Source organism: Apus apus, chromosome 26 (genome assembly GCF_020740795.1).
Source record: "Apus apus isolate bApuApu2 chromosome 26, bApuApu2.pri.cur, whole genome shotgun sequence".
Classification (NCBI taxonomy): Eukaryota; Metazoa; Chordata; class Aves; order Apodiformes; family Apodidae; genus Apus; species Apus apus.
This window is the reverse complement of record NC_067307.1, coordinates 5,386,646-5,412,795: the sequence shown is the minus strand read 5'-3', so window position 1 is coordinate 5,412,795 and position 26,150 is coordinate 5,386,646. Positions and strand designations below refer to the sequence as shown.

Below are 26,150 nucleotides of genomic sequence, written 5' to 3'. Positions count from 1 at the left end.
CTGGCTCCTTGTGGTTTGCAGATGGCTCCAGGCAACTGGCGACAAGGGGCTTGGAGCCCCTCCTGGGGTCTGGTGCTGCAGGTGAGCCCCAGTGCCACCACTACTGCCCCAGCACCTGCTAACACTCCTGGGTGTCTTTGGGGAAACTGAGGCATGGAGGAGGAGGACAATGAACTGGCTGAACTGATGCAGCAAGGCAGAAGCAGAGCCAGGAAGGGGGGCACAAGACCATTTTGAAGTGGAAAGGGGGGTGGGAGAGTGGAGCTGCCAGCCCAGAGCCCAAATCCCTCCCTTGGGCTCCTGCTGATCCTGCCAAATGGGTTGATCTAAGCCAGGGCAGAGGCTGACCTGACCTAACCCAGAGGAGGCAGAGATGCCCCCACTCCTCCCAGCTCTCCCTGAACAAGCCCCATGTCCCACCCTGGGGTGTCCTGGGGAGTGAGTGAGGGGATGCACCCACTACACACTGCAGGGCAGCATAACCCACCTTCTTCTGGGCAAAGGGAGGCAGAAATTTGCCTCTTCAGATTTCAATTTAATCTAAAAGAGTCCATCCCTCACTCTCTGGTCAGAACAGAGGGCGAGCTGGAGATGGGGCTGGCCATGGCTCGTCCTTGAGGACGGCACTTGCTGGAGGCAGGGAACACCCACAGCAAGCCCAGAGTGGAGGTTCTCCTCGTTGCCACCTCATTAATCCCCTCTCCTGCCCACATCACCATCCTGGATGCTGCCAGGAAAGGAAGCCAGACCCTGGTGAGCTGAGCTCCAGAGCAGTGCCTGGGAGCACTGACCCACAGCTGGCAGAAGCGGAGGGTCCAGTACCATCTCTTCAGGACTTCTCCATGGTGAAACAGAACTCCTGGAGAAAGGCCACATTATTAGGGAGCATCCCAGTCAAGCTGCTGGCTGGAGGGTTCAGGGAAGCCTCAGGAATTTGCTGTGGCTCCAAGTCCCATGGCACAGGGCTCCAGCTCACTCTGCCACACTGGTTTGAAGACTCAGGAGCACTTTGGGCAGTATCAGATTTTACAAGGAGTTCTCAGGGCTCTGCTTCTGCTTGGCTGCAGCCTGCCAGCTTTTTTGACAGTGCTCAGTATTTCTAGGCAGCGACACCATCAGCTAGGGGGAAGGCTGGGGATGAGCTGCCAAATTTTCACCATGACAAAACGAGGGCAGAGTCAGGAGAAGACAGCTTGGATTTTTAGGAGATTCGAACGAACTGGGGAGATTCAGGCTTCATCAAATGAATGTTCATGACAAAACATGTCTCCTAGCAATCTAGGCATGCAAACACACTGTACAGAAAAGGCCAGTGAGGTTCTACTCTGGGGATCTCTACAGGTGAGGCATCACTAACCAAGCACCCACATTGGGACTTTCAGTGGAAATTAAAAGTTACCATGTTACAAAACTCAAGAGTGGTGTGAGACCACTTTACCAGCTCCAGACATGCCCAGAATAACCTATTCAAAGAGAGTCCTGCACTCCAGAGGGTTAAAGGCTCATTAATTGCATACCTCCTACTGTTAACACTCTCAGCCGCTCCTTGAACACTGCGAGATCTGGGGTGGGCAGGGAAAGAGGTGCAGCAAGGGAGAAGATAGAGAGAGCCAGTCAAAGTTAGTAAAAAAAAAAAACAACCAGGAACTCTGAAAAGTAGTCATGGAAAGCACAAGTCAAAAAAATACAGTCTTTAAAATGCAGTCAAAAACCATGAGAGGCAAAAGGGTTGGGATGGAGGATGACTACGCACTAGGTGCGGAAAAAAAATCCTGGTGGAAAGTCTGGCAAGAGGAGGATGGAGCAGGGAGAGGAACGCAGGCATCAGACACTGGGGTGCAGTTGGGCTGCATGGTTTGAGATCTCCTCTTGTGAACACACCTCGGAGCACACCTTGGAGGGAAGCAGAGACCACCCAGCACCACACCTCCACTGCCACGGCCAGAAGGTGTCTTCCTGTCCAGCTGCATCATAGGGAGCAATGTCCCCTGCAAAGCAGGGACCTGCCACCCACCACCTGCTCCTGGAGGGGTATGCTCTGCTGGTCTCTCCTGGGATGACTTCAAGGTCACCCTAAGGAGGCACCACTGCTGCCTCCAAACAGGGAGGGGGGGGTCGGCGTGCTAATGAGCGGGTTGTTAATGAGGAAGCTCCCAGGTTAGGTGACCCAAGTGCCTCAGTCTCACCTGAGTTACAAGAAAAGCTCTGGAACTCGTTTGGTCAGTGGAGAAAAATTGTGCATTGAGGTGAGATATTTGGTTTGCAAGGTCTCAGACTGGGAAGAAGAGGTAGCCCAACTTTTTCCCGGCTGTAGGCCAATTTCCATCCACTCCCCTGGGCAACAAGCAGGAGAGCTACCTTCCATGGACAGACAGACAGACGGATGCTCAGACACACGCTACCTTCCACACACCACCTGGACTTCAGCGTGCTAAGGTATCCTTGGATAGGACACATCAAGCTCCTGCAGTCATCCTGTCCTTGTTTTACACCAATTACCACGCCAGATCAGCTGCAGCAGAAGACCAGGATAAGATTATGATGTTTTTTAAAAAAAAAAGACAAGAGAAAGAGGAATTTGGTGGCTGCAGCCCCACCACTCCTCAGACTGAGTACCCCCAGGCAGGCTTGCTCCCCCTTACATGTTCTCCAAGGCTCACACTCCTCAATTCAAATAGAGCTTCCAAACCAGACACAAACCAGTTACTAAACAAAAGGCCATAGAGAAGCAAGATCAATTTCAAAGATTAACCACGAAGCTCCTTTGAATCACAGCACTGCCCGCCACAGTTTAAGCTCTTGGCAGCAGTACTCACACCACAAGAGCCTGACCTTTAAGGATTTCACTGCTCAGAAAGAGGAAACAAGATTGTTTCCAGGTTTCAAACCCACTCCTGTTATTAACCGCTCTGTCAAGTGTTAAGAAATCCTCTTTCAAAGCACACAAAACCAGCAGAATCCGCTTAGGAATTGGCTTTCTCTGCCACAAGCAGGAGACACCCAATCCGAGGCTGGGCAAGAGCTCTGCACCATAGCTGCTCTCCTCCCCTCCACTGAGCAAAATTTGCAAGTGATGGTCACCAAGATGTGTTGTAGGACTGAGCAGATTAAGTTCTCTAGGATGAGGATACCACAGGAAGTCTATTCAGCCATAAAAGCAAGATAAGAAAACCTCTGTAGATTAGATACGGCCACTTGAGTCTGGAGTGGAGCTCCTACCACAGGACACAAATCCAGCATGAGCTGGCAGCTGACACCAGCTTTTCCCAGGACTTGTTATTTCCTCTGAATTCACAAATTCCAAGTAATCAATGTAACACCAGGAACCACAAGGGCAGATACCAAAGCCACAAAGAAATAGAAATTAAACTTCATGCCTGGCTCAGACACAAAGAATGTGGGCTGAGATTCTCTTTCAGCCAATGCCCAGGGACCAGCTGTGCCTGACACTTCCCAGTGTGGCAAGCTAGGCTGGGTCACTGCTGGGCTGGTGACCACCCACCCTGCAGGTGACAGCAGGACAAACCAAGCTCCCACCACCATACCAAGGGCCATCACCGCTGTGACAATGCTGCCAGCCCAGCCCTGCAGCTGAGGCTCCAGGGCAGGACCTGCTTGTGGACTGCTTTGGGCTCTTCTTCCCCTGGATGCCACACAGAGGGACCTGGACAGCCTAGAGGAGTGGGACTGTGTGAAGCTCAAGACATTCAACAAGGCCAAGTGCAAGAGTTGGGACAAAGTCCCAGCAAAGACTGTGGGCTTTGGGGGAAGGAGGAACAGGGAGTAGCTCTGTGGAGAAGGACTTGGGGATACAGGTGTGTGACAAAAGCCATCAATGTGCACTAGCAGCTCAGGCAGCCAAGTATCTCCTGGGCTGCATCACCAGCAGTGTGGCCAGCAGGTTGAGGGAAGGGATTCTGCCCCTCTGCTCCCCTCTGAGGAGACCCCAGCTGGAGTGCTGGGTCCAGCTCTGGGGTCCTCAGCACTGGACAGACTTAAAGCTGTTGGAGTGAGTCCAGAGGAGGCCACAACAATGACCCCAGTGCTGGCAGAGCTCTGCTGTGCAGAAATGCTGAGAGAGTTGGGGGTGTTCAGTCTGGAGCAGAGAAGGCTCTTGGAAACCTTCCTGCAGCCTTCCAGTATCTGAAGGGGCTTACGAGAAAGATGGGAAGAGACTTTTTATCAGGGCCTGTAGCGACAGGGCAAGGGGCAGTGGTTTTAGCGTGAAAGAGGGGAAGGTTAGATTGTACAAGGGGAAGAAATGTTTTACCATGAGGGTGGTGAGACCCTGGAACAGGTTGCCCAGAGAAGCTGTGACTGCCCCATCCCTGGAAGTGTTAAAAGGCAGGTTGGAGGGGCTTAGAGCAACCTGGTCTAGTGGGAGGTGGCCCTGCCAATGCAGAGGGACTGGAACTAGATGATCTTTAAGGTCCCTTCCATCCCAAACCATTCCAAGCCTCTGACTTCCTGAACCACTTGGTAACTTCTCCCCACCCCCAGGTCCCTTTTCACAGTCACCACAACAATCCACACCTGCCCTGCTCTAGGTTCCGTGCAGACCCTGCTCTCCTCAAACAGGACACATGCAGGGACAAACCTCCAGGGCTCTGCTCAGCCTCTGAAGGACCAGAGCACACATAGCAGGGGCCAAAGCCCCTCAGCTAGACAACTTTCCTCCCCCTTTCCCCTCCAGCAACCCCAGCCACTTGGGGCTGTCTTCCTGCTATGAGTACCTGTGCCCTCTGCTGTGCTTAGATTCATGGCCTTCATCTCCCCACCTCTTCTCTCCACAACCTCTCAGGCACACGGCTTGCTCCAACCCAGAGCCAGCCAGTTCCTCAGGCACACCAGGCTTGGCCCTCCAGCCAGGCACATCAGAAATCCAGAGCTCAGGATGAAGCAGCTTTCCCATCCTCTGGTGTGCTGGGACAACCAAAACCTGCTCCTTCCCTACCACTCCCAGTAGAGGTAATCCTTTATGAAGGTCCAGCAGGTCCAGGGTTGGTGTCCCTGTGCTAGCAGCTGAAGGAATCAAGATGTTTGACATGCACCATTCACTCTGATCGGCTATTTCAGTGTGCAAGGTTAGTAATCAATGCTGCTCTACTCTAGGTTAGAAGCAAGTGCCCGTGGTGCCAGGGAGACACCCTGGGAAGCACCAGCAAGCTGAAGGAGCCCAGCATCAGCTCCAGCTGGAAGAACGGCAGCATGTACTACAGAGATCAGAACTAAAGCACAGGGGGAGGTGCCGAGTCCAAGCACTTTCAGGTTAGGGTTTCACAGCCTGGGCACCACACGCACTACTGCGTGACACTCATGCACCTTCTGCCCACAGGCATCAGGGGTTCCATCTCTGCTTGGATGGGAACATATCCCAAAGCTTCCTTGGCATGATCACCAGCAGCGGCTCATAGCTTAGTCTGGGAAATAGGGGCAATTACAGGATTTATGGAGACCAACAGCACTGGAAGAGAAGGAGGGCAGGGGTGGAGCCAGCCTGTCACCCCCAGCTCTCTGGGCCCCCAAGAGCAGCAAGAGGAGCTGAAGGAACCGACCTCCAGCTCTCACCAACACAAACCCTCTCTGCTCTGCACTTCCACAATATACAATTGCTTCCACTCCTGGATGAGCGAGTTCAAGGACATGAGGAATTGGCACCGGCTGGAGGGGAAACGTGAGCCGGTAAGTGGGGTTTTGGCACAAGACCCATTCGCCGCGACAGCCACAGGGGGGCAGAGCTGCTCCGCGGCCACCAGTTGACCATAAATTTAGAGTGATCATTCCTAAGGAAACTTAAGACCTTTCCCCCCTCCCTAGTGAAGCGATTTACCTACAAAGCTGTGAAAGAGGGAGGAGCTCAAGCAATGCAGCAGGAACTGCTCTCAAAGCCCTCACCCAGTTTGTCTGTGGATGTGATAATATCAGCTGGAAGGGAGGAGTCCAGATCTGCATCCAAGATGCCCAGTGGGTCGAGTTGTGCTACATGATGCCCTCGAATCTATGAAATGGGCCAGGAATGGACAGGAGAACAGGAACCGAGAGGGGAAAGGAAGAAAAACAAAAGAGGGGAGGGGTAAAAAATTAAATTACATTAGAATTAATTTGCAGAGTAATTCTCACCGACGTTTGGAGAAACAGTTACTGGCGCATCATCAAAATTTACACAACTAATGCCGAGAGGATCAAGCTTTGCAATGTGATGACCCCTGACCTGGAAGCAATAACACACATTAGTCATTAAAAATCAGTTAATTGAAGAGACATTCCTTCAAAAAACCAACCCAAGTCATGCAGATTCCCTCTGTATGTTTAATTGCAGAACCACCCCGATTTCTGGCAGCAACTAAAGCCTGAAGGAGTTGGGTTCACTTGCAAGTGCAGCCTGTAGGTGTGAGCAGCACCAGCAGCAAGGACATGCCAGGCTCTGGCAGGGTGGGCAGGGAGAAGGCCACCTCCTTCACAGCAGAGATGTCCCAGAACTGGGGTCTCCCACCACTGGCCTGGAGTCCAACCCTAGCACCTCCTCCCTACGGATGCAGTAACTCCACACTGATGGTTTTCTCCTACACGTCAGAAGAAACTAAGTTTTGCAGATTTTGGCACATTTGGGTGCTCTCTGGCCAACGTGGCAGAGAAAACATCCATTGCCACCAGCAGCAGCAGCTTCAGAGGAACATGTCTGAGGAACAACTGCCTGCCTGTGCTATTTGAGCGCAGCAGCTCACAGCATTGTTTTGGAGAGAAGAGCCTTGCAGCAGGACTTGCAGCAACCTTCTAGGAAGGGGCAGGTGCAGAAAAGAGCTTTGACACCAAGGGAGCCTAGACAGCTCCTGGTGGTGGCAGTCAGGCCAGGAGTCACCATTCTGGGTTCAAAGTCACATTGAGAACCACAGAAAATAAGGATGTAAAGAGGAGTTCTGGTTTTTGTCTTGACAGAAGGTGTTCCCAGATGGACCCCAGCACATCACGCTGAGTGAGCACCATTCCTCCCAGCCAGCCAAGCCATGGTTCATCTTTCGGTGGCTCCTGCTCTCCAAGCTTCAGCTCTGCTGGAAGCAGGTTGGACACACTCCTGCCATGGGACAGGCTGCGGTGCCACCTTCATGCTGGGAAAGCAACAATCCCGGCCATTAAATCTGTGACCGGTCAGAAAAATCACTCCTGTACAAGGGGATCACTAAACCTCTGGTACAAACTGGTCTGACTTTACACACCAAAAGGGCATTCCTCGATGTTTGGAGCATCCCAAGGGGATTTTAAGGAAGAACTTTTCTGGTTTTACCATCCAAAGAGCCTAAAATCATCGATGTTGAGGCAAACTGCTAAGAAAGCCCTGATCCCCCCATGCTCTCAGAAGGGTCAGATGGTGACAAGCCCCTCAGAGCTGGTGGCCACATGGAAAGTTCTTCTTCTGGGTCAGCTTTATCTAGGAACTATCTCCTTGTCCATCTTGCAGCAGAGCACAGAGGCAGCCCATCATTTAGCAGTCAGCAGGACACAAGCTCACCACACTGCTCCCTGCAGCCAAGACACTCTCTCCAGGACCAGAAGGCCACTTCACGCAGCAAAGGGCTTTGAGCTGGGGGCATCTGCTGGCTTTGAGGTCAACTAAGCAGTGTGCAGGTACACAGCAAATCCCCAGATGGGTGTGGGAGCAAGAAGGTCTCTTCCCTCACAGGAGCTGTGCTGATTGTTGTTGTCCACATGCAACACAAGCCAAAACAAGAAGTCCCTCAACCCAAAACAAGTCTCCAGCAGGTATCTGCAGGAAGTGTCACACTTGCAGGCCCTGATCCTGAGGGGACCTCAACCATCTGGACATCTGCTGGAAAAGTGGCACAGAGAAGTATGAGCAGTCCAGGAAACTACAGGAGTGAGTTGAGCACAACTTCCTGGCAGAGCTCATGGAGAGCCTGACCAGAGGAGAGGCACTGCTGGACCTGCCGCTCACTAACGAGGAAGAACTTCTGGGACAGGTCAAGGCTGGAGGTACCCAGGGCCACACTGACCATGGCTCTGGTGGAATTCTCAATCTTGATTGGAACAGGATGGGTCAAAAGTACAGTCAGGACCCTAAACTTCAGAAAGGCCAACTGGGGGCTGTTCAGGGCACTAGTGCACAGGACCCCTTGGGATACTGCTCTTGGAGGCAAAGGAGCCACAAGAGCTTGAAGATACTTGAAGACATTTTTCTTAGGGTGCAAGAGCTTTCAACTGGGCAGGGGAGGCAGGATTCCAGCTTGGGGAAGTCAAGACCTCCTAGCCAAACTAAAGCCCCAAACCAAAATGCAGAGGCAATAGGGGCAGGGATACACAGCCCAGGGAAGTGAGTAGATGGTGGCCTTCTATGACAGGTTCACAGCATCAGTGCACAAGGGGAGAGCAACTGATGCCATCTACCTGGACCTGTGCAAAGCATTTGACACTGACCCACACAACATCCTGGCCTCTAAATTAAAAAGACATGGATTGGATGGATGGACTACTCGTTGGGTCAGGAACTGGATGGATGGTCACACTCAAGAGTTGTGCTCAACAGCTCAATGTCCAAACGGAGACCTGTGACGAGTGGTGCTCCCCAGGGGTCAGTGCTGGCACCCGGTCTGTTGAACATCTTTGCCAGAGACATAGACAATGGGATCAATGCACCCTCAGCAAGTTTGTTAACAACAATTAAAGTGTGTGGTGAGGTGACAGGCTGGAGGGAAGGGAGACCACCCAGAGGAACCTAGGCAGGCTGGAGAGATGGGCTGTGCAAACTGCATGAAGTTCAACAAGGCCAAGGGCAAGGTCCTGTACATGGGTCGAGGCAATCCCAAGCACTGATACAGGCTGGACAGAGAATGGATTGAGAGCAGCCCTGAGGAGAAGGAGCTGGGAGTGCTGGTTGACGAGAAGCTCAACATGAGCCACCAGTGTGTGCTGGAGCCCCAGAAACCAACCAATCCGAAGCTGTGTCACCAGCAGCATGGCCAGCAGGTCAAAGAAGGTGATTTTCCCCCCTCTACTCCACTTTCATGGGACATTACCTGAGGCACTGTGTACAGTTCTGGAGACCCCAACACAGAAAGGACACAGAGCTGTTGGAGCAAGTCCAGAGGAGGCCACAGAGATGATCTGAGGCCGGGAGCAGCTCTCCTATGAAGAGTTGGGGGTGGTCAGCCTGGAGAACAGAAGGCTCCAGGGAGACCTTAGAGCACCTTCCAGTGCCTGAGGGGGCTCCAAGAAAGCTGGGGAGGGACTTTGGACAAGGGCAAGAGTGATGGGAAGAGAGGGAACAGTTTCAAGCTGCAAGAGGGGAGATGGAGATGAGATCTGAGGGAGAAATTCTTCCCTGTGAGCATGGTGAGACACCGGACCAGGTTGCCCAGAGAAGCTGGGCATCCCTAGAAGTTCCTCAGAGAAGTTGCCCATCCCTGGAAGTGTTGAAGGGCAGGTTGGATGGGGCTTGGAGCATCCTGGTCTAATTGGAGGTGTCCCTGCCCATGGCAGGAAGTTAAAATTAGATGATCTTTAATGTCCCTTCCACTTCAAATCATTCAATGATTCAAAAAGAAATAATGACTTGGACATGCAACCACGGCTACATTAAGAAGTCATCACTGATGCTACAGCAGAGTAGCATCACTGCTCACCTACAATTGCAGGGACAATCCAGGTCAATTGTGAATTAAGAAATTAATTGGTGTTGTAAGTAGGTTAGACACCACAGGTAGGGCTTCTTTCTGCCTTCCTACACTTCCGTACGTCCAGATGCTGTGCTGAACTTCCCTACCTGGACATCCCCCTGCAACTACAGCCCTACAGGGACACAGGAGTATGAAGGGAAGTGGGTTTCTCCCTGCAGACAGCTCTGAAAAACACACCCCAGTGCAATCACCTCCTAGTGCTGCTATCAGGGGACTGGAGAAGTGATCAGAATGCAGATGAGATTACAGCTTTTTGTCTTCAAATCACTGACTTGGAACTGCTGCTTTCAAGTAGACTGGTCACCATTGGTTTGGACTCGGTGCCTGGCCCACTTTTTCCACTGCTGCAGAGCTTTTAGAAATGGCTGCAAGGACTCTGCTGAGCTGGAGAGAGCTGGCCAGGCAGTCACCTCCCTCCCCAGGTCATCAGCCAGGAGGAAGATGCAAGTCCTCAGGAAAACACCCCAGCTTCCCCTTCTTAACAAAAGGCAGGGCAGTGCCCCAGGGCTGAGGTGGAGGCAGGCAGGGCAGGACCCTTTCTTCAAGCAGAGGGCAGGGCCTAGGCTGGGCAAACCTTCGGACTTGCCCACACTGCAATTCTTTCCTTAACCTGTGGCCTTGTACCTTGGATTTTCCCCATATCTGCACAGGGATGTGACCTGCAGCTGGTACTTCTTTGCAGGGGTAGGCGAGAAGACCGTGGTCACACCTCAGCAGAAACTGGGTTAGTTACTTTCTCACCACAGCCCAAATTAAAGCCTCCAACACTTGACACATCAGAGAGGCACTGAAGGTGAAAGGATGACACATACGTAGAAAGACATTTAAATGCTCTCTCAAGTTAAGAAATTGGCTGGCCATCCCCTAGCTGGAAGATGTTTCCTTCCTGCTTGGTCAGAGCTGCAGCCCAGCAGCACCACAGTCCTCTTCCAAGTCATAAATCCCATCTTTTAGAACCTCAGAGGAGAAGCAGGATGGGTGTCCCACACCACTGCTTAGTGTGGTGGAAGCCTACACAACAGAAGCATCATCCCAGAAGCCAGCAAACCACCCTCCAGGCACTACCTCCCCCTTCCCTGCCACCCAACTGCTCTGTTTGGGTGACAATAGCTTTAATCTTCCTATTGTCCAGCAAACCATCAGCTGAGCTTCTGCCCCAAAGTATCACCAGCTCCTGTTAGAAGCTGAGCAGCCCATCCTTCATGCTCTCCATGCAAAACTCATGCACTGACCCCAGACCACCTCAAACCCCTCCGCAGAGATGCTCCTCCTTGGTGCAAAGCCCATCTCCATACCTGATATGCTCTGATGAGAGATTGCACTGCGAGATGGTCCTCCACCAGCTTATCTACGTTTGGCTGTGCTTGAACCAGGAACTGGGCTTGGGACAGGGTGGAAAGGCTGGTGCTCAGAGGAGGGGGGCTTTGGTAGGCAGTGCCTGGAGCAGCTCCAGCATTGGCGTTGCGAAAGAAGATGTCCCATGACTAGGAAAAAGGAAAGAAGAGAGGTGACAGGATCATTATGGGGCAGGTCCTGACCTCTTCACTCCTGTGACCAGTGACAGCACTTGGGGAAAGCTGAATCAGCAGGTTTAGGTCGGAAAAGGTTTTTCATCCAGAGGGTGGCTGAGCACTGGAACAAGCTCCCCAGGGCAGCAGTCACAGCATCAACCTGCCTGAGTTCAAGAAGCCTTTAGATGATGCCCTCAGGCACGTGGGGTGATTGCTGGGGTGCCCTAAACAGGAACAGGAGTTGGACTCGCTGATCCCTTCCAACTCTGCATATTCTATGATCATCCCAATTCCCATCCATCCAGATTCCTTCTTTAGGCATGAGACCATTGCCAGTGCCCACCCTGCCTGGGCAGCAATGGCTCAGGACAGGACACAGGTGACAATCCTTGCCTGGCTCAGCTTTCAAAGCCACTGCTCTGAGCAATGAGCCCAGCCTGTTCTTCAGGCTCCCGTTTCCTTCTCTGTGGGGCAGAACACTGCCCTCCAAATACCCACAAGATTTTCTGCAACAGTTTTTTAACCCTGTAATTAAAGACACCTCTTCCTCCATGGGCCAAATGCCCTGAGACCCCAATTGCAGTGTAGCCCATGCTGCTCAGCTCTCAACCAATGGCTTTTGACTCTTTCCTGTACCCTCTCCAATTTTTCCCCATGTTCTCAGCAATGCTGAGGCCAGTGCTGAAGAAGGCAGAAGACACCTCGTGCCAGCTCTCCTGCCCTCAGAAGGCAGACACCACCTCAGGAAGGTGGTATCTGCCTCAAGGCAGAAGACACCTCATGCCCGCTCCCCTGCCCTTAGAAAACACACACCACCTCTGCTTCTGCACCCCCTGCAGATGGGCATTGCCAGGTATTGAGAAAACAAAGCAAAACCCCCAAAAAAAGCCCTCAACAGACTTGGAGCGACTTCGTGGTATTTATTTGGCACTGACTGAAGAGCCCAGAGGCATCCCAGGCTAACCCCAAATTATCTCGCTGGTTGAAGAGGCATCACCTGGGGAAGGGGAGAGACCAGCAAAGTCCAAGCCCCATCCTCGCCCACGCCCCCTGTGCCACCAAGCGATACCAAGAGGTGAGGGCAAAGTGGAACAGCATCCACGTCAGTTGGAGCACACAAATCACACTGGATTTGCACACTGGTTTCAGCCCAAGGGTTTCCCCACCAAGCAGGAGCCAGAGCCCAGTGCTAAGCACCCTGCACACCCACAAGCCTCATGTCTGAGGGAGCCCCAACCCCAGCCTCAGTGAGGCAGAGATAGGCAAAGCACTGCCCAGCCAAGCCCAGCCTGTTCAAACCAAGCCGAAAGGAGCCTTCAGAGCAGCTCCAGAGGTGGTTTGGGGTGGAAAAGGCAGCTTTTGAATCCTGGCAGCAGGGTGGAGGGACTCAAAACCTGCCCTTTGCCAGAGCAGCATCAGTGCTCCCTGTTCCTGGAGCTCCTTCAGCAGCAGCACCCATCACATGCCCCAAGAAGCTATTTCCAGCCCTGATTTACCCAGATGCTCCATCACAAGGTGATTAAATTTAGAAACAGGTCATATTGAAGGAACATAGATAAAATTGGGAGCAATTTGGCACCATCATTAATAAACAAATAGCTTCCCCAAAGCGGCGGGGGGGGGGAAATCCAGAAAACACCCAACCGTGTTCTGATTTCTGTCTGCTGAAGGCAACTTCAGTAGGAAAAGGAGGGTGCTGGTTTTTGTGTCATACTCACTCCTGGGTGCTAGTGAGAGCAGCTCAAAAGCCCCTTCTCCAGGCTGGCAGAGCTCATGGGTGCCCCTGAAGCCACCAGCTCCTGTGAAGGGGAGGGACAAGCACCCAGGATGGGCTCTGAGCTGTTGGGATGAGAAGCCTGGCTGCTTCACTCAATGGTTTAATATTGTTTAATGTACTGGAAAATAAAGAGAAGCAAGAAAGGGAACATCCCCAGGAGATGCCAGCAGCTCTGTTGGGGCAGGCACAGAGCCAGAAGGCAGAGATGTCACCTTCATGACCTCCTCTGTTCAATATAAACTCAGCAATATAAACCTCTCAAAGATGCAACTTGCTTCTGTTCTGAAAGAAAAAGCTCATTTGAAGCTCTCCAAACAAGGTGTGGCACCAGCTTGGGCACTTTCACTAACTGCTTTATTGACCAACATAATCAGAGAGTATTCCAGGCTACCTGAGCACAGGCCTTGCCCAGGGCTGGGGCTCTGATAAGAGCTATAAAAATGTCAGCTCTCAAGTTGCTGACGTGGTTTCCAAGTGGAGGGTATTCAAAGGCCAGCCCAGGGGTAACTGGTGACCCATGGAGCTGCCATGTCCCGTGGGAGAGGCTGAGCAGCTCGATCAGCACCAATCTGCTTTGTCGTGGGAAGGACTTTGCCTCAATCCAGCACCTGCTGAAGGCAAAAGCAGTGATACAGCTCATGGGGTGATTCCACTCCCACCTTCTCTGTGCCCACTGCAGTGCTTCTCTAGCTCTTGCAGCTTCATACAGGATATTTTATAGATTTATAGGGTATAAAAATGCTGTTTCACCTCATTTTCCACAAAGAGGGCTCAAAGGCAGCACCTCCTGAGCAGGCAGGCAGCCCCCTAGGTATCAGCACACTCAACACCACCAACCCTAGGACCTCATTGTGACTGTCCCACAGCCATATGTCCCACCACAGCCATGGCACAAGGTGTGAGCCCGAAGCAGCATTCATAGAATCACAGAATCATCCTGGTTGGAAAAGACCTTGAAGATCACCAAGTCCAACCATAACCTAAATCCACCAATCACAACCTAATCTACCCAGTCAGTGCTTGAATCATGTCCCTCAGCACCACATCTCTAATTCTTTTAAACACTTCCAGGGATGGTGACTCCACCACCACCCTGGGCAGCCTGTTCCACTGTCCAGCCATTCTTTGGGTCAAGAAATTCTTTCTAATCTCCAGTCTAAACCCCCGCTGCTGCAGCTTCAGGCCATTTATTCTCATCCTGTCATTATTCCCTTGAGAGAACAGCCCAACTCTCACCTCCCTACAACCTCCTTTCAAGTAGTTGTAGAGAGCAATGAGGTCTCCCCTCAGCTTTTTCTTCTTCAAACTAAACAATCCCAGCTCCCTCAGCCTCTCCTCATATGACTTGTTCTTCAGACCTCTAATCACCCTGGTAGCTCCTCTGGACACACTCCAGCAACTCGACATCCCTCTTGTAGTGAGGGGCCCAGAACTGCACACAGGACTCGAGGTGTGGCCTCACCAGTGCACAGTACAGGGGCACGATCACCTCTTTACTCCTGCTGGCCACACTATTCCTGATGCAGGCCAGGACACTCTTGGCCTTCTTGGCCACCTGGGCACACTGCTGGCTCATGTTAAGTCGGCTGTCAAACAGCACCCCCAGGTCCTTGTCCACCGTGGAGCTTTCCAACCACTCATCCCCAAGCCTGTGGCTTTGCATGGGGTTGTTGTGACCAAAGTGCAGGACCCGGCACTTGGCCTTGTTGAACCTCATCCCATTGGCCTCAGCCCATCCATCCAGCCTGTCCAGGTCCCCCTGCAGAGCCTTCCCACCCTCAAGCAAAACAATACGTCCCCCCAGCTTTGAGTCATCTGCAAACTTCCTTAGGAAGCACCTCATTCCCTCTTCTAGGTCATTAATATTGAACAAGACTGGCCCCAACACTGAGTCCTGGGAGACACCACTGGTGACTGGCCACCAGCTGGATCCAACCCCATTCACCATGACTCTCTGGGCCAGCCAGCCAGTTTTGTACCCAGCAGAGAGTGCACTTGTCTATGCCCTGAGCCACCAGCTTCTGCAGGAGATGCTGTGAGAGACAGTACCGAAGGCTTTACCAAAGCCTGGATAGAAAACGTCCACAGCTCTTCCCTCATCCACCAGGGGGGTCACCTGATCGTAGGAGCTCCCCTGACCCCCAATCCTGTGGCAGGGAGAGTCAATGGGCTGCAGCAAACCTGGACAGCTCAGGCTTTGGAGGGACTCATCCAGTCCCACCCCTGCCATGGGCAGGGACACCTCCCACAAGACCAGGTTGCTCAAAGCCTCATCCAACCTGCCCTTGAACACTTCCAGCGAGTCCATGTTGATGATGCTTGATGTCTACACATACAAGGTGAGCTGTGTCCCTCCACACCAGCTCAGCCTAGATACAGGGACTGCTCTTTGAGAAGGCTGAACCTGAAGCAGACATACAACTGTGGGTAGCACCTTCCTCTGGCCACCTGTCCTGAAGCAAGCAAGTTACCTGGGGTCCTAAGGTGATGGTTTGGGCCATGCCAAGCACCAGCAGCAGCCACCACTTGGTAAAGAGGGGGCAGGTGTCTCTGCTCCCTAGGGAAGGGTCCCAGGAGCAAGTAGCACAGACCCCATGCAGCCCACCAGCACCCTCACTCCAGCTCTGCTCCTATTTCACACCCCCCCACCCCGGACTCAAAAACTGCAGTTCAGCAAAGGACTGCACACAGAAAAAACCCAGAAGAGCTTATCTTAGTGGTTGGTTTTACTCGGTTTTTTTAAGTGTTCCCCACTCTAAACAAACCCTCATATACGTGAATTCATTTGCTTGGCTGGGAGGGTTGTATTGGCTGGAGATCTCATAGGGTTTGGTGACAACAGCAAAGAATCCTCAGGTCTTCCCTGGCTGAAGGTCCTGCCCTCAGCAGCCAGCAGCAGCCTGGCAAGGCACAACTGCTCCCTGCAGATAAGCCACAGCCTGGCCCAGGTGACAGCTCTGCTGCTTTTGGGGACCCCACCCTTGCAGCTGACCCTCTGCCTGCTGGGACAGAGCCCCAGGGTCATGGGGTGACACGCTCCCCTGGAGCACTGGAGGGGACACCAGCTGATGGGGACCAGGGATGGCCACAACCCCCAACCCACAGCAGCAGCTCAGTGTTCCAGTGGGGACAGGAAGAGCCATGAAAAACTGTGGAGAGGAGAAAGGGGCAAAAGCAGGAGCTAGGATCTTGGCAATGGGTCACTGGAACAAGGTGGGATCCATGCAGGAGACAAGTCAGTGTGAGGGCCAGGAAGCAACAGCACCAGGGAGCAACAGCAAAGTTATCACCAAACCTCAGGTATCAACCCCACCAGAAGCTTTGGGACCAGAAGAGGCCAGAGGAAAGCTGGAGAGGGACTTCTGACAAGGGCCTGGAGTGATAGGACAAGGGGAACTGTTCCAAGCTGCAAGAGGGGAAACGGAGATGAGACATTAGGAGGAAATTCTTCCCTGTGAAGGTGGTGAGGCACTGGAAAGGTTGTCCAGAGAAGCTGTGGCTGTCCCATCCCTGGAAGTGTTGAAGGGCAGGTTGGATGGGGCTTGGAGCAACCTAGTCTAGTGGAAGGTGTCCCTGCCCATGCAGGAGGCGGGACTGGATGATACTTAAGGTCCCTTCCAACCTAAATCACCCCATGACTCGATGATTCAATGCTTCATATGATCACAACAAGCCCCTTTCTGCCAAGGATGACACCAGGCTGATTTTGGCACCAAAGTAGTCCATAAAACTTGCTTTTTACTCTACTGGCTCCAGTTTGCTTCCTGGCAATGAGAAGACCCTGTTTTGTTTTCCCACTGGTTCTCCTACTGCCACAAACCACTCCCAGCCACACTGGAGGCAACTCCTGCACTGCTCTCTGAGCACTCAGAAGTACTTCAAGGGACAGCAACTTCCAGGGTGACTAAGGGACACTTGCAATTCTTCACTATAAACATTGCACTGGGGGCCTGAAGAGGTGGTAGGAGCTCCACCCTGCAGGTGCTCAAAACTTGACCACACAAGGCACCAAATTACCTGGTATGGCATTGAAGCTGGATGTCACCTCCAAGCCAGGTGCCACTTCCAAGCCCTCCACACCAAGACAGAGGCTCCAGAGGCTCCCTGCAACCTAAATTCTCCTCCAATTTCTTTAGCCAACAGTGCAGCAGGACTCATCTGGCACTGCATGCACTGCTGACTGATGGGTGAGCTGATTAAGCTACAGGGGCTACACTGAAGAGAAGACAAGACCAGAAGAGATGTGGAGCTCTGGCCTCAGGACCCAAACACACTTCCCAGCCAGCAGCTCCCCTTGATGTTCACACCCACATCAGCCCAGAGCGACATGCAAGACTGAGCAAGGTCTGCAGATCAAAGAGCTGGTATCAAACCATGGAGACCAAAGACATAGCTGTACATCCTGTCACTGGGAGAGGTGAGGTGAAACCCTCACTTGTGTTTCTATTATATTTCAGCATTTGTGGCTTTTAATCCAACACTCACCTCTGAAAGCCTGGCTTGCACCACCCGAGGGTGCTTGAGTAGCTTTCAAGTGCAATTTGACAAGGGGCACAACCCAAACTAACACACTCTGTGCTTTCCTGGTCTGTATCACTTGGGTCAGCTCCCATTTGCTTCAAAAGCAGCATAAAGTAAACCTTTTTTTTTGGAAAATCCAGCTTTGGTCCTACCTCGAGACCTGTCCAGCACCCAACAGGCTGTGTGGTTTGGATGCCTGGGATTGGTGCCATCAAATACATGTTCAACAATCCCATGTCGAGCAGGAAATTCCTTATTCACCTTCAGCTGCTCCTTGAACCATCACATCCTGGTCTGCAGACTGCTCCTGTGCTTCTGAATAAAGGCCATCCCTGCCCTACACCAGGTACAAAACTGTCTTTTAAAAATTCCCTTGCTAAAGAAACATTTTCCTTGTGAAACACTGAGGACAGGGAAAAACGTGGTCAGGTTTCTGAAATCCTCTTCCTAGAGGAGCCCTCACCTGCTAGACTCCATGTTAGAGCTGGTCACCTCATGAGAAGAGCTCCAGGACCTCAGATCAAGCCAGACCTCTGCACACACTGCCCGTGGCCACGTTGCTCTCCCAGTTTTAATTTCAGGAGGAGCTGGTGGGAACACCTCTGGCCGCCAGACCCAGTCCCCCTCCCCAGGCTGCAGATCAACAGACTTCTGCACACAAACTCCAAGACAAGCTTAGCTACAGCCCACCTACCCCAGTATGTAACACCGTCCATGCCTGAAGCAAAAAGGAAACCAGTCAGTGGAGAACACTCTCCCTCCCCCCACCCTCCACTTGAGAATAAACTGTCGTGATGAACCATCAGAGTTGGAAACAATCAATCATTGGGAGCTCCTTAAAGGTGAAGCCATTCCTTGTATCCACTTGTGATCCAGGATGCTGCCTTTGTCCCACAAGCCCATAGTGCTCCCTCTTGCACAGAGAATTTCCTCTTGGCTCTTGCTCAAGGAATTGCTGACTTTTCTTCCAGACAAATAAGGCAGAAGAAGGAACATCCACAAGCTGAGTCCAGTCCTCCTGGGGACACTGCACCTACCTGAAGACTCCGCACAGACACACAGAGAGAGAAGGGAAGGCAACATCCCGGTGAGGCTGCTCCTTACCTTATGTACACTTTTGGGGTTTTCCAGCCAAGCATAATACATTTCCTCCACGTAGTTTGAACTAGTCCCACTCAGAAAGGGCTCAGCAGCCACTGGTGCACTGTAGCACCGGATCTGTCGGAACGTCCTGGGTGCTGCTGGCCTGTGTTGGGAAAGTGTCTTTACAGTCTGGGAGGCCGTCAATGGCCTCAGCTTTGCTGCACAAGTCCTTAAGTGAAGCATCTTAGTCCTGTCGCCTCACTTCAGTTCCTGTTGGAAAGATGGGAAAAATGGGTCAGAAATTATTGCAGGAGAGCACAGACCATCCACCTCTGGCCCCAGCAGGCCAGAGCTCAGAGAAATGAGCTTAGGATCAGTTTTTAATTTGGATTAATCCAACCACCCCATCCCACAGTTGAGCCCCTGATGGCTGAGAAACAGATTTTGCTCAAGAATCACAGTGCAACCAGATCCGTCCCCTGTCCCTGCCATCCCCTCATGTGCCCTGACAAGCAAATCCGCTTGGTGGGGACCCAGTGATGGCCTCAAATGAGCTGCTGCACATCAAAGCCACCTACAGCTTCTTCCATCAGCACCTTGGTACCAAACCAGTTCTGGAAGGTGAAACGCAGCCCAGATGAACAGCGTGAGGTGCTGAGTTCCCTGGTTCTTCCTTCTTTATCTCTTAGCCAAGAACATCTATTCCTTTTCCAATAATAAATCCAGTAAGTATTCTTCGATTTTTTGTTTGTTTGTTTGTTTAATTCTTCCTCTGAGAATCCTCTTCTTGTCTGTTTGAAACAGGAAAATCCCTCAGATTCCCACAGGAGTAGGAGACTTCAGCCCCTTCAAATTCCCATCTGTGGGGGTGTTGTAGGAGCTTAAAGAAAAGCACTTCAAAGCACCATGCCCAGAGGGTGCTGAAAAAAATATGTTACCAGCTGGATTTTAATGCTGAACATCATCTTTTCCTTCACATAGAGCTGATGAAGTCCAGCAGGGCATGCTCCTCCAGGTCCATGCAAGCCACAAGTGTACAATTCCCATCATGCTGGCCCAGCATGGAAGCTTCTTCCACCAGTCTCTCTCTCATGTAGAAGCTCTTGGCTTGATTTTTATCTTGTTACTCACCCTGTAGCCACTCTGCTGAGCTAAGGTCTTCTTGCCCCTTCACGTTCCATGCACCAGGATCGAGCTGGGAAGAAACTGTCTACAGGGAAGACCCCTCAAAGTAGAGGAATGATGATGCAAAGCATCTGAGATGTGGGCTCCAGGACAGATGGCTTCATCACTTCTCCTTCAAAGCTCAAATCCAAGAAGGCAAATGCACCTAAAAAACCCAGAGAGAGGCTCTCCCCTGTCCAGAGAACCCAGAACAGCAACTGTGAGCTGGCATGGGACCTCTCAAAGGTCCCCCAACAATATCCACCTTGAGGTTCTTGGTGGGGGGCAGCCCTGCATGGACAGGCAGGCCTAGGGTTAACCACGCTCCTGGTTATGCACATCCAGCTGACAGCCACAGCTCAAAGGAAGGTGCTGGAGCAAGATCACCTCAGGGAAGGTGATGACACTTGGAGCCAGCTCTTCTTGGAGGTGCCCTTTCCACCCAGCTCCCCCTGCAAAAGGCAGGCCCCGAGGCTGGAGGTGACCCAACTGGCCAGTTTCCATATCCCAACAAGGAGCAGTCCAATGTCAAAGCAGCTACTTTGCATTCACCATATTAAAATTAAGTTTCACAGTGGACTGGAAAACAAAAACCCACACCTTCATTACCAGCATTTCAGCAGCTGGGTTTCCAGATCTGCCTTGCTGAATCCAGGTCTGGCTCGGCACCAGCTACACTTCCTGCCTCAAAACTCAATGTTTTGGTCCCAAGAGCCTGAGTGAGACCCGGGATTGTTCTAATTCAGCCAAAGTGTTTTACAGATTCACTCAAGGGATGAAGGGAAAGACCACTTGTGCTTCCCTGCTTGCTCCCTTCTGCCCACTGTAGTGGGCAAGAACAGGCCAGCAGGAGTGGCAGCACTAGATATTTTCCCACCTTTCCCTCCTCAGATTTAAGCAGCAGAACACATGCAGGTATTTTGGAGGACTGACTGAAGCGGGTGCTGGTGCTCAAGCACACGTGGCCAGGGAAGAAGCTTTAGGAGGAAAGCAGAAGCAGCTCTGGCTTTGGTGTCTGGTTTCAGTGCCACCCCTCAGCAGCGTCTCAGTGACCCCTCTGGAGAACAGCTGGTTTAATGCCAGGGTTTGACCCAAACTGAGCAGAAGCAGGAGGGCCTCTCAAAGGGTCACCATCCCAAAGGTGTGGGAGCCTCTGCAGACCAGGGCAAGCTTGAAACAGGGATGTGTTTGAGGTAAATCCAAGCAGTGCAGGATGACCAGGAGGAAGGACAAAAGAAACCAAGGCCAAGATACGAGGGTCACACGATTCACCCACACCAGTCACAGCTACCCAGGCCTTGAGGAGGGGTGACCTGGGCTCCGTGGCTGGGCCCTCGTGTCGACAGCCACCTCACAACCCAAACTTCACCGGGAGGTCAAACTACCGGAATATTCACCACAGATAAATGCTAGGATGGGCAGGAACAGGCCGTTAAGCAGATTAAGGGACTAAATTTGACTTCTGGCAGGCAGAATCCGTGACACCAGCCCCGGAGGCAGTTAGCTGGGAACTGCGTTTTTTGTTTGGTTTTTTTTTGGTTTTTTTTGGGGGGGTGTTCCAAACCCCACAAAAGCGCGGGCTGCTGGCCTAGCCCCTCCAGCATCAGGCACCTTCGGGACCGCGACAGCCGAGGGCCCCGGGACAGCCGGAGGTGGGCACTGACCCCCTCGAGGGTAGATAAACCGCCACCCCCCGCCCGAGCACCCCGAAGCTGACCCGGGTCGCAGTGGTGGACCCACCGGGCGGGCAGGGCTGCCCGTGGAGGTACCAGGAAGGGGCAAGAGGGTCCCAAGGGCTTTCCCGGGGCAAAGGGGACACGGCGCCCCCCGCCCCATCCAGACCCCCGCGCGGGACGGGCCCACCCCCCGCTTCCCCGCCAGCCAATCAGCGCGCGCCGCCACTGCCCGGGTTTCGCGCCGCCCTCTGCCTATAGGAGCGAAGAGAGGAGAGAAACCGCCTTCCCATTGGCCGAGCGGGCTGCCCGTCCCACCGCAGTCCCGCCTCCCCCCCCGCCCCGCGGCGCCCGGGCGGCGGCGCCAAGGACACCGGGGAGCGGCCGTTGTCCCCCTCCCCGCTGCCCGCGCCCTGGCCTTTATCCCGACCCGCCGCGCCCCGGCTCCGCCACTTGCCCGGCCCCCCCCGCCGCGGTACCTCTCCGCACGCCCGTCCGCCCCGTGCGCTGCCCCGACTCTGACAGCGGCCCAGACCACAGCTGCGCCCCGCCCCGCGCGTGCGTCACCGCGTCTCCCCGCCCCCCGGGCCCGGCCCACGGCGCCTGCGCAGCCGCCAAGCGGTGGGCGGGGCGACGCCTCAGAGGCGGGGACAGGGGTGGGGCTTGAGTCGGTCGCCAAGGTGACCGAGCGCGGCCCTCGCCTCGGGCCAAGGACCAGCGACCCTCACCACGGCCTGGAGAACCCTCCTACGGCCGGGGGACCCTTAGCACAGCCTGGGGACCCTCACCACGGCCTGGAGAACCCTCCTACGGCCCGGGGACCCTTAGCACAGCCTGGGGACCCTCACCACGGCCTGGAGAACCCTCCTACGGCCGGGGGACCCTTAGCACAGCCTGGGGACCCTCACCACGGCCTGGAGAACCCTCCTACGGCCCGGGGACCCTTAGCACAGCCTGGGGACCCTCACCACGGCCTGGAGAACCCTCCTACGGCCGGGGGACCCTTAGCACAGCCTGGGGACCCTCACCACGGCCTGGAGAACCCTCCTACGGCCCGGGGACCCTTAGCACAGCCTGGGGACCCTCACCACGGCCTGGAGAACCCTCCTACGGCCCGGGGACCCTTAGCACGGCCTGGGGACCCTCACCACGGCCCGGAGAACCCCCGTACGACCCGGGGAAGCTCAGCATGGCCTGGGGACCACTCATATGGCCTGCAACTTGGGGACTCTGCCATGAGCTGGGGACCCTCACCACAGGCTGGGGACACCCAGTATAGCCCTTTACAGCCTGAAGAAATTCATCACAAGCTGGAGATATTCACCATAGGCTGAGGACCCGTGGTATGGCCTGGGGACCCTCATCATGAGCTGGGGACCCCCACTGTGGTGTGGAGGACCCCCTGACATGGGAGACCCCATGGCCTAGGGCACCCCAGACTTACGGGGACGTCCCAGTGCAGGTGGCAGCTCTGGGGCTGGGGCGGTGGCACCCCAGGTGAGTCATGGCTGGGCCAGCCCCAGGCCAGGCCCGGGAACTGCATGGGAAGTGAAACCGGTGCCAGGAAAACACCCTGACATCTGTGGCCACGCAAGCCCAGCCACCCACATCCCTGGCCTGGCCAGGGTGACACAACCCATATCCCCAGTGGGCGTGAGGAGTCCCATGAGGCGCTGCTGGGTGAGACATGGTGTGTCCCCAAGGCTCATGTCCCCCCAGCTCCTAAGGCCATGTTGGCAGAGTAGCAACAGGGGGTATAAAGGATGGAGGGGCCAGCAGGGGCTGAGACTGGGGTGGTGGGACAGAATGGGGGAGAGAGGGGCCCTGACAGGGCCTGGCAGCACAGGAAGAGGCTATGGGGAAATGGCAGGAGCGGTGGAGCCTGCACCATTGGCACCTTCCGGGGCAGCAGCCGCACCTGAGGGGGCGGGAGTCATGGCATCAACCCACACACCCACCCCAAACAACCCCTGCTCTGCCCCACACACCCACCCCAAACATCCCCCTGCTCTCCCCCAAACACTCACCCCAAACACCCCCTGCTCTGCCCCACACACACACCCCAAACACTCCCTGCTCTGCCCCAAACACCCACCCCAATCATCCTCGGCTCTGCCCCACACACCCACCCCAAACACTCCCTGCTCTGCCCCAAACACCCACCCCAATCATCCTCGGCTCTGCCCCACACACCCACCCCAAACATCCCCCTGCTCTGCCCCAAACACCCCCTGCTCTGCCCCACACACCTACCCCGGAGCATCCCCTGCCTTGCCCCACACACAGCCCCTCGCTCAGCCCCACAGCACAGCTCGGGGACTGCCATCCCCCAACCCCCCCAGCAGGAACTGGGCAATCCCAGGCATTGCAAAAGGTGGAAATCCCGCTCTGACGGTGCTTCCTTCCAGTGGTTCTTGAAAACCCGCTGCACCGAGACTGAACTCAGACAGCAGCAGAGCCACCCTGCCAGCAGGACAGGCAGTACAGACATCGCAGCAGCACTCCACTAGTACCAGCAGACATGGCTTGCGTCCCTGATTTGGACATGCTGGAGAGCAGCAGGTAAGTGTGGCTGTGCCTGGGGGGGGATGCTGGGACGTGATGCCACTCTGGTGCCGTGGTGGCCTTGGCTTCACCATCTCCCTGTTCCTTGCAGCCTCAATGAGGAGACACTTTATGGCCCAGACTGCCTCTGCCCGCAGAAGGTAACACCGAGTTGGTGGGAGTAGCCCTGGGAGACCCATGATGGGGGAGCTGGGCTCTCAACTCACAACCCCTTCCCTCCCCAGAAACCCTGCCTGGATTCAGAGGTGACATCGCCCAAGGTGGGTATCCAGGTGACAGTGACCAAGGGACACCCCACCTGGACCTTTCGCCGGGCCGCTGTCCTCGTGGTGGCCACAACCAAGCTCCTGAAGCAGCCAGTGTGCAAGGACTTAGCCGACAGTGACCTTGGGGGCTTCCTGGATGGGGTATTCGGTATGGAGGGTGTCACCCCAGCCAGGGGACTCTCTTGGGGGGCTGCTCTGGGTGCAACTGTATATCCCTAACTGTCCCCCTCCCCACAGAGCCCATCTCCTTCCAGCGGATGGAGAGCAGCTACACTGGGGCGCCCGTCTACCGCTACACCCGCTCACAGTCCTTTGACATCCTCGATATCGACCACAAGTGCTTTGTGCTGGAATCACCCACCCAGCTGGTGGCCCTGCACCTGCAGGGACCCTCAGCCAGGCGGAAAGGTGAGGGAAAGTGGTCCCCACCCCAAGTCCAGGTCAGTCCCACAGCTCTTGGACCACCCCTTAATCCCATCTCTTCTCTCTGCAGTGAAGCTCAACATTGCTCTGTACCGGCCCCAGGCATCACAGGGTGGCCCAGGCACCGGGCAGGTGCCAGTGGCCTTGGGCATCAAGGGCTACCAACTCTACATGTCATGTGTGATGAGTGGTGCTGAACCCATGCTGCAGCTGGAGGTGAGCAGGGGTCCCATTTCGGGGGGGACCACAAGCTCCATCCCACCCTCAGCCCCTTCAGGGGATGACCCCAGGTCCATTCTGGGGAACTAGGGGCTCCGTCCCACCCTCAAGCCCCCTCGGGGGATCACCTCAGGTCCATCCTGAGGGACTGGGAGCTCCATCTCACCCTTAACCCCCCTTTCCCCCCTGGTTGCAGGAAGCTGACATCAGGAGGGACATTGAGAGCGTGGAGATGACCCGCTTCATCTTCTACCGCCTGGACAGCCCTGCTGAGGGCACCACACGCTTTGAGTCAGCTGCCTTCCCTGGCTGGTTCATCTGCACCTCCCTGCAACCACGCCAGCCTGTGGGCATCACCAACCATCCTGACCAGGTCAACATTGCCACCTATGAGCTGAGTGGGCGCTGAGGTCACCCAGGGCTCTGTGCCCACCACCCACCCCACCGACAGTTGCCGGTTTGCTGTCGTATGTACCAAGTACAGAACCCCTGGACCCCCCATCTATTTCAGGTGAAATAGCAGCTCTGGGCCCTGTGGGCCAAATTTCCCCTATTTTATCTATTTATTGTACCCACCCCTCACTTTTATACTAATTTATTGTGCCCACCCCTTGCTTTTATACTTATTTATTGTGTGCTCCCCTTGGGCTTCATTTATATTTGATTGGAAATGTTGTGGGTTTGTGACTGGGGTGATTTGTTTGGGATAGAAGGGAATAAAAGTTCTCCCAGGACATGTGGCTCAGCTCACACGCGGCGCTGCCTCTCACGGAGGAACGGCCACCGTGGGACCGTATTTCAGGGGGGGAGTTAGAAAGCACCCCCCCTTCACCACGCTCAGAAATTGCCTCTAAAGCCAAGGTTGCTCCACAAACTGATTGGTTTATTAAGGGTTAACACAAACCGAGGGATGATGTTTAGGGACAATGCAAATGTGAATGGCTACCAGGGATATCAATATGTGTGTAGTGAGAAAGTGTCCTTTAGGGAGGCAATGCAAGAGGTCCTGAGCTTTTGAGGGAGAGGGTTAAGGACCAAAGGGAGGAGGAGGAGGGAAGGAAACCCGACGTCAGTCCTGCTGAAGTCGTGCTGTGTGTGTGAGTGTGAGGAGAGGAGTGTGTGTGTGTGTGTGTCTGTGTGTGTGTGTGTGAGGTGGTGTCACCCCCAGCCTGTCCCCAGGCTCCGTTCCCAGGGCAGGGTTGGTCGGTGGCCCCTTCTTGCCAGGCAGGACGGTAGGTCCATGGTGTCGGAGGGGCAGC

At 54.2% G+C, this 26,150-nt stretch overlaps 2 protein-coding genes across 5 annotated transcripts in view; one reads left to right on the top strand and one right to left on the bottom strand.

Moving 5' to 3' along the window:
- OGDH (oxoglutarate dehydrogenase) overlaps positions 1-21,993 on the bottom strand; it is a 34,256-nt gene extending 12,263 nt beyond the window's left edge. Inside the window, exons 1-5 of one of the 4 annotated variants that reach the window (XM_051640772.1) lie at positions 21,898-21,993; positions 18,603-18,851; positions 10,985-11,173; positions 6,121-6,211; positions 1,518-1,562 (exon numbers count right to left, since the gene is read on the bottom strand). In XM_051640772.1, the coding sequence (XP_051496732.1) occupies positions 1,518-1,562; positions 6,121-6,211; positions 10,985-11,173; positions 18,603-18,824 (547 nt within the window). In that variant the 5' untranslated portion in view covers positions 18,825-18,851; positions 21,898-21,993. Of the gene's footprint in view, positions 1-1,517; positions 1,563-5,895; positions 5,999-6,120; positions 6,212-10,984; positions 11,174-18,602; positions 18,852-21,897 lie in introns of all 4 variants that reach the window. The other 3 variants (XM_051640771.1, XM_051640774.1, XM_051640773.1) reach the window with 3 other exon arrangements.
- A 1,946-nt stretch (positions 21,994-23,939) lies between these two features.
- On the top strand, positions 23,940-25,300 carry LOC127394693 (interleukin-1 receptor antagonist protein-like). The gene is made up of 6 exons (XM_051640814.1): positions 23,940-23,980; positions 24,075-24,123; positions 24,208-24,397; positions 24,487-24,657; positions 24,743-24,888; positions 25,088-25,300. The coding sequence occupies exons 1-6, from the start codon at positions 23,940-23,942 to the stop codon at positions 25,298-25,300; spliced, it is 810 nt and encodes a 269-aa protein (XP_051496774.1).
- The last annotated feature ends 850 nt before the right edge of the window (positions 25,301-26,150 follow it).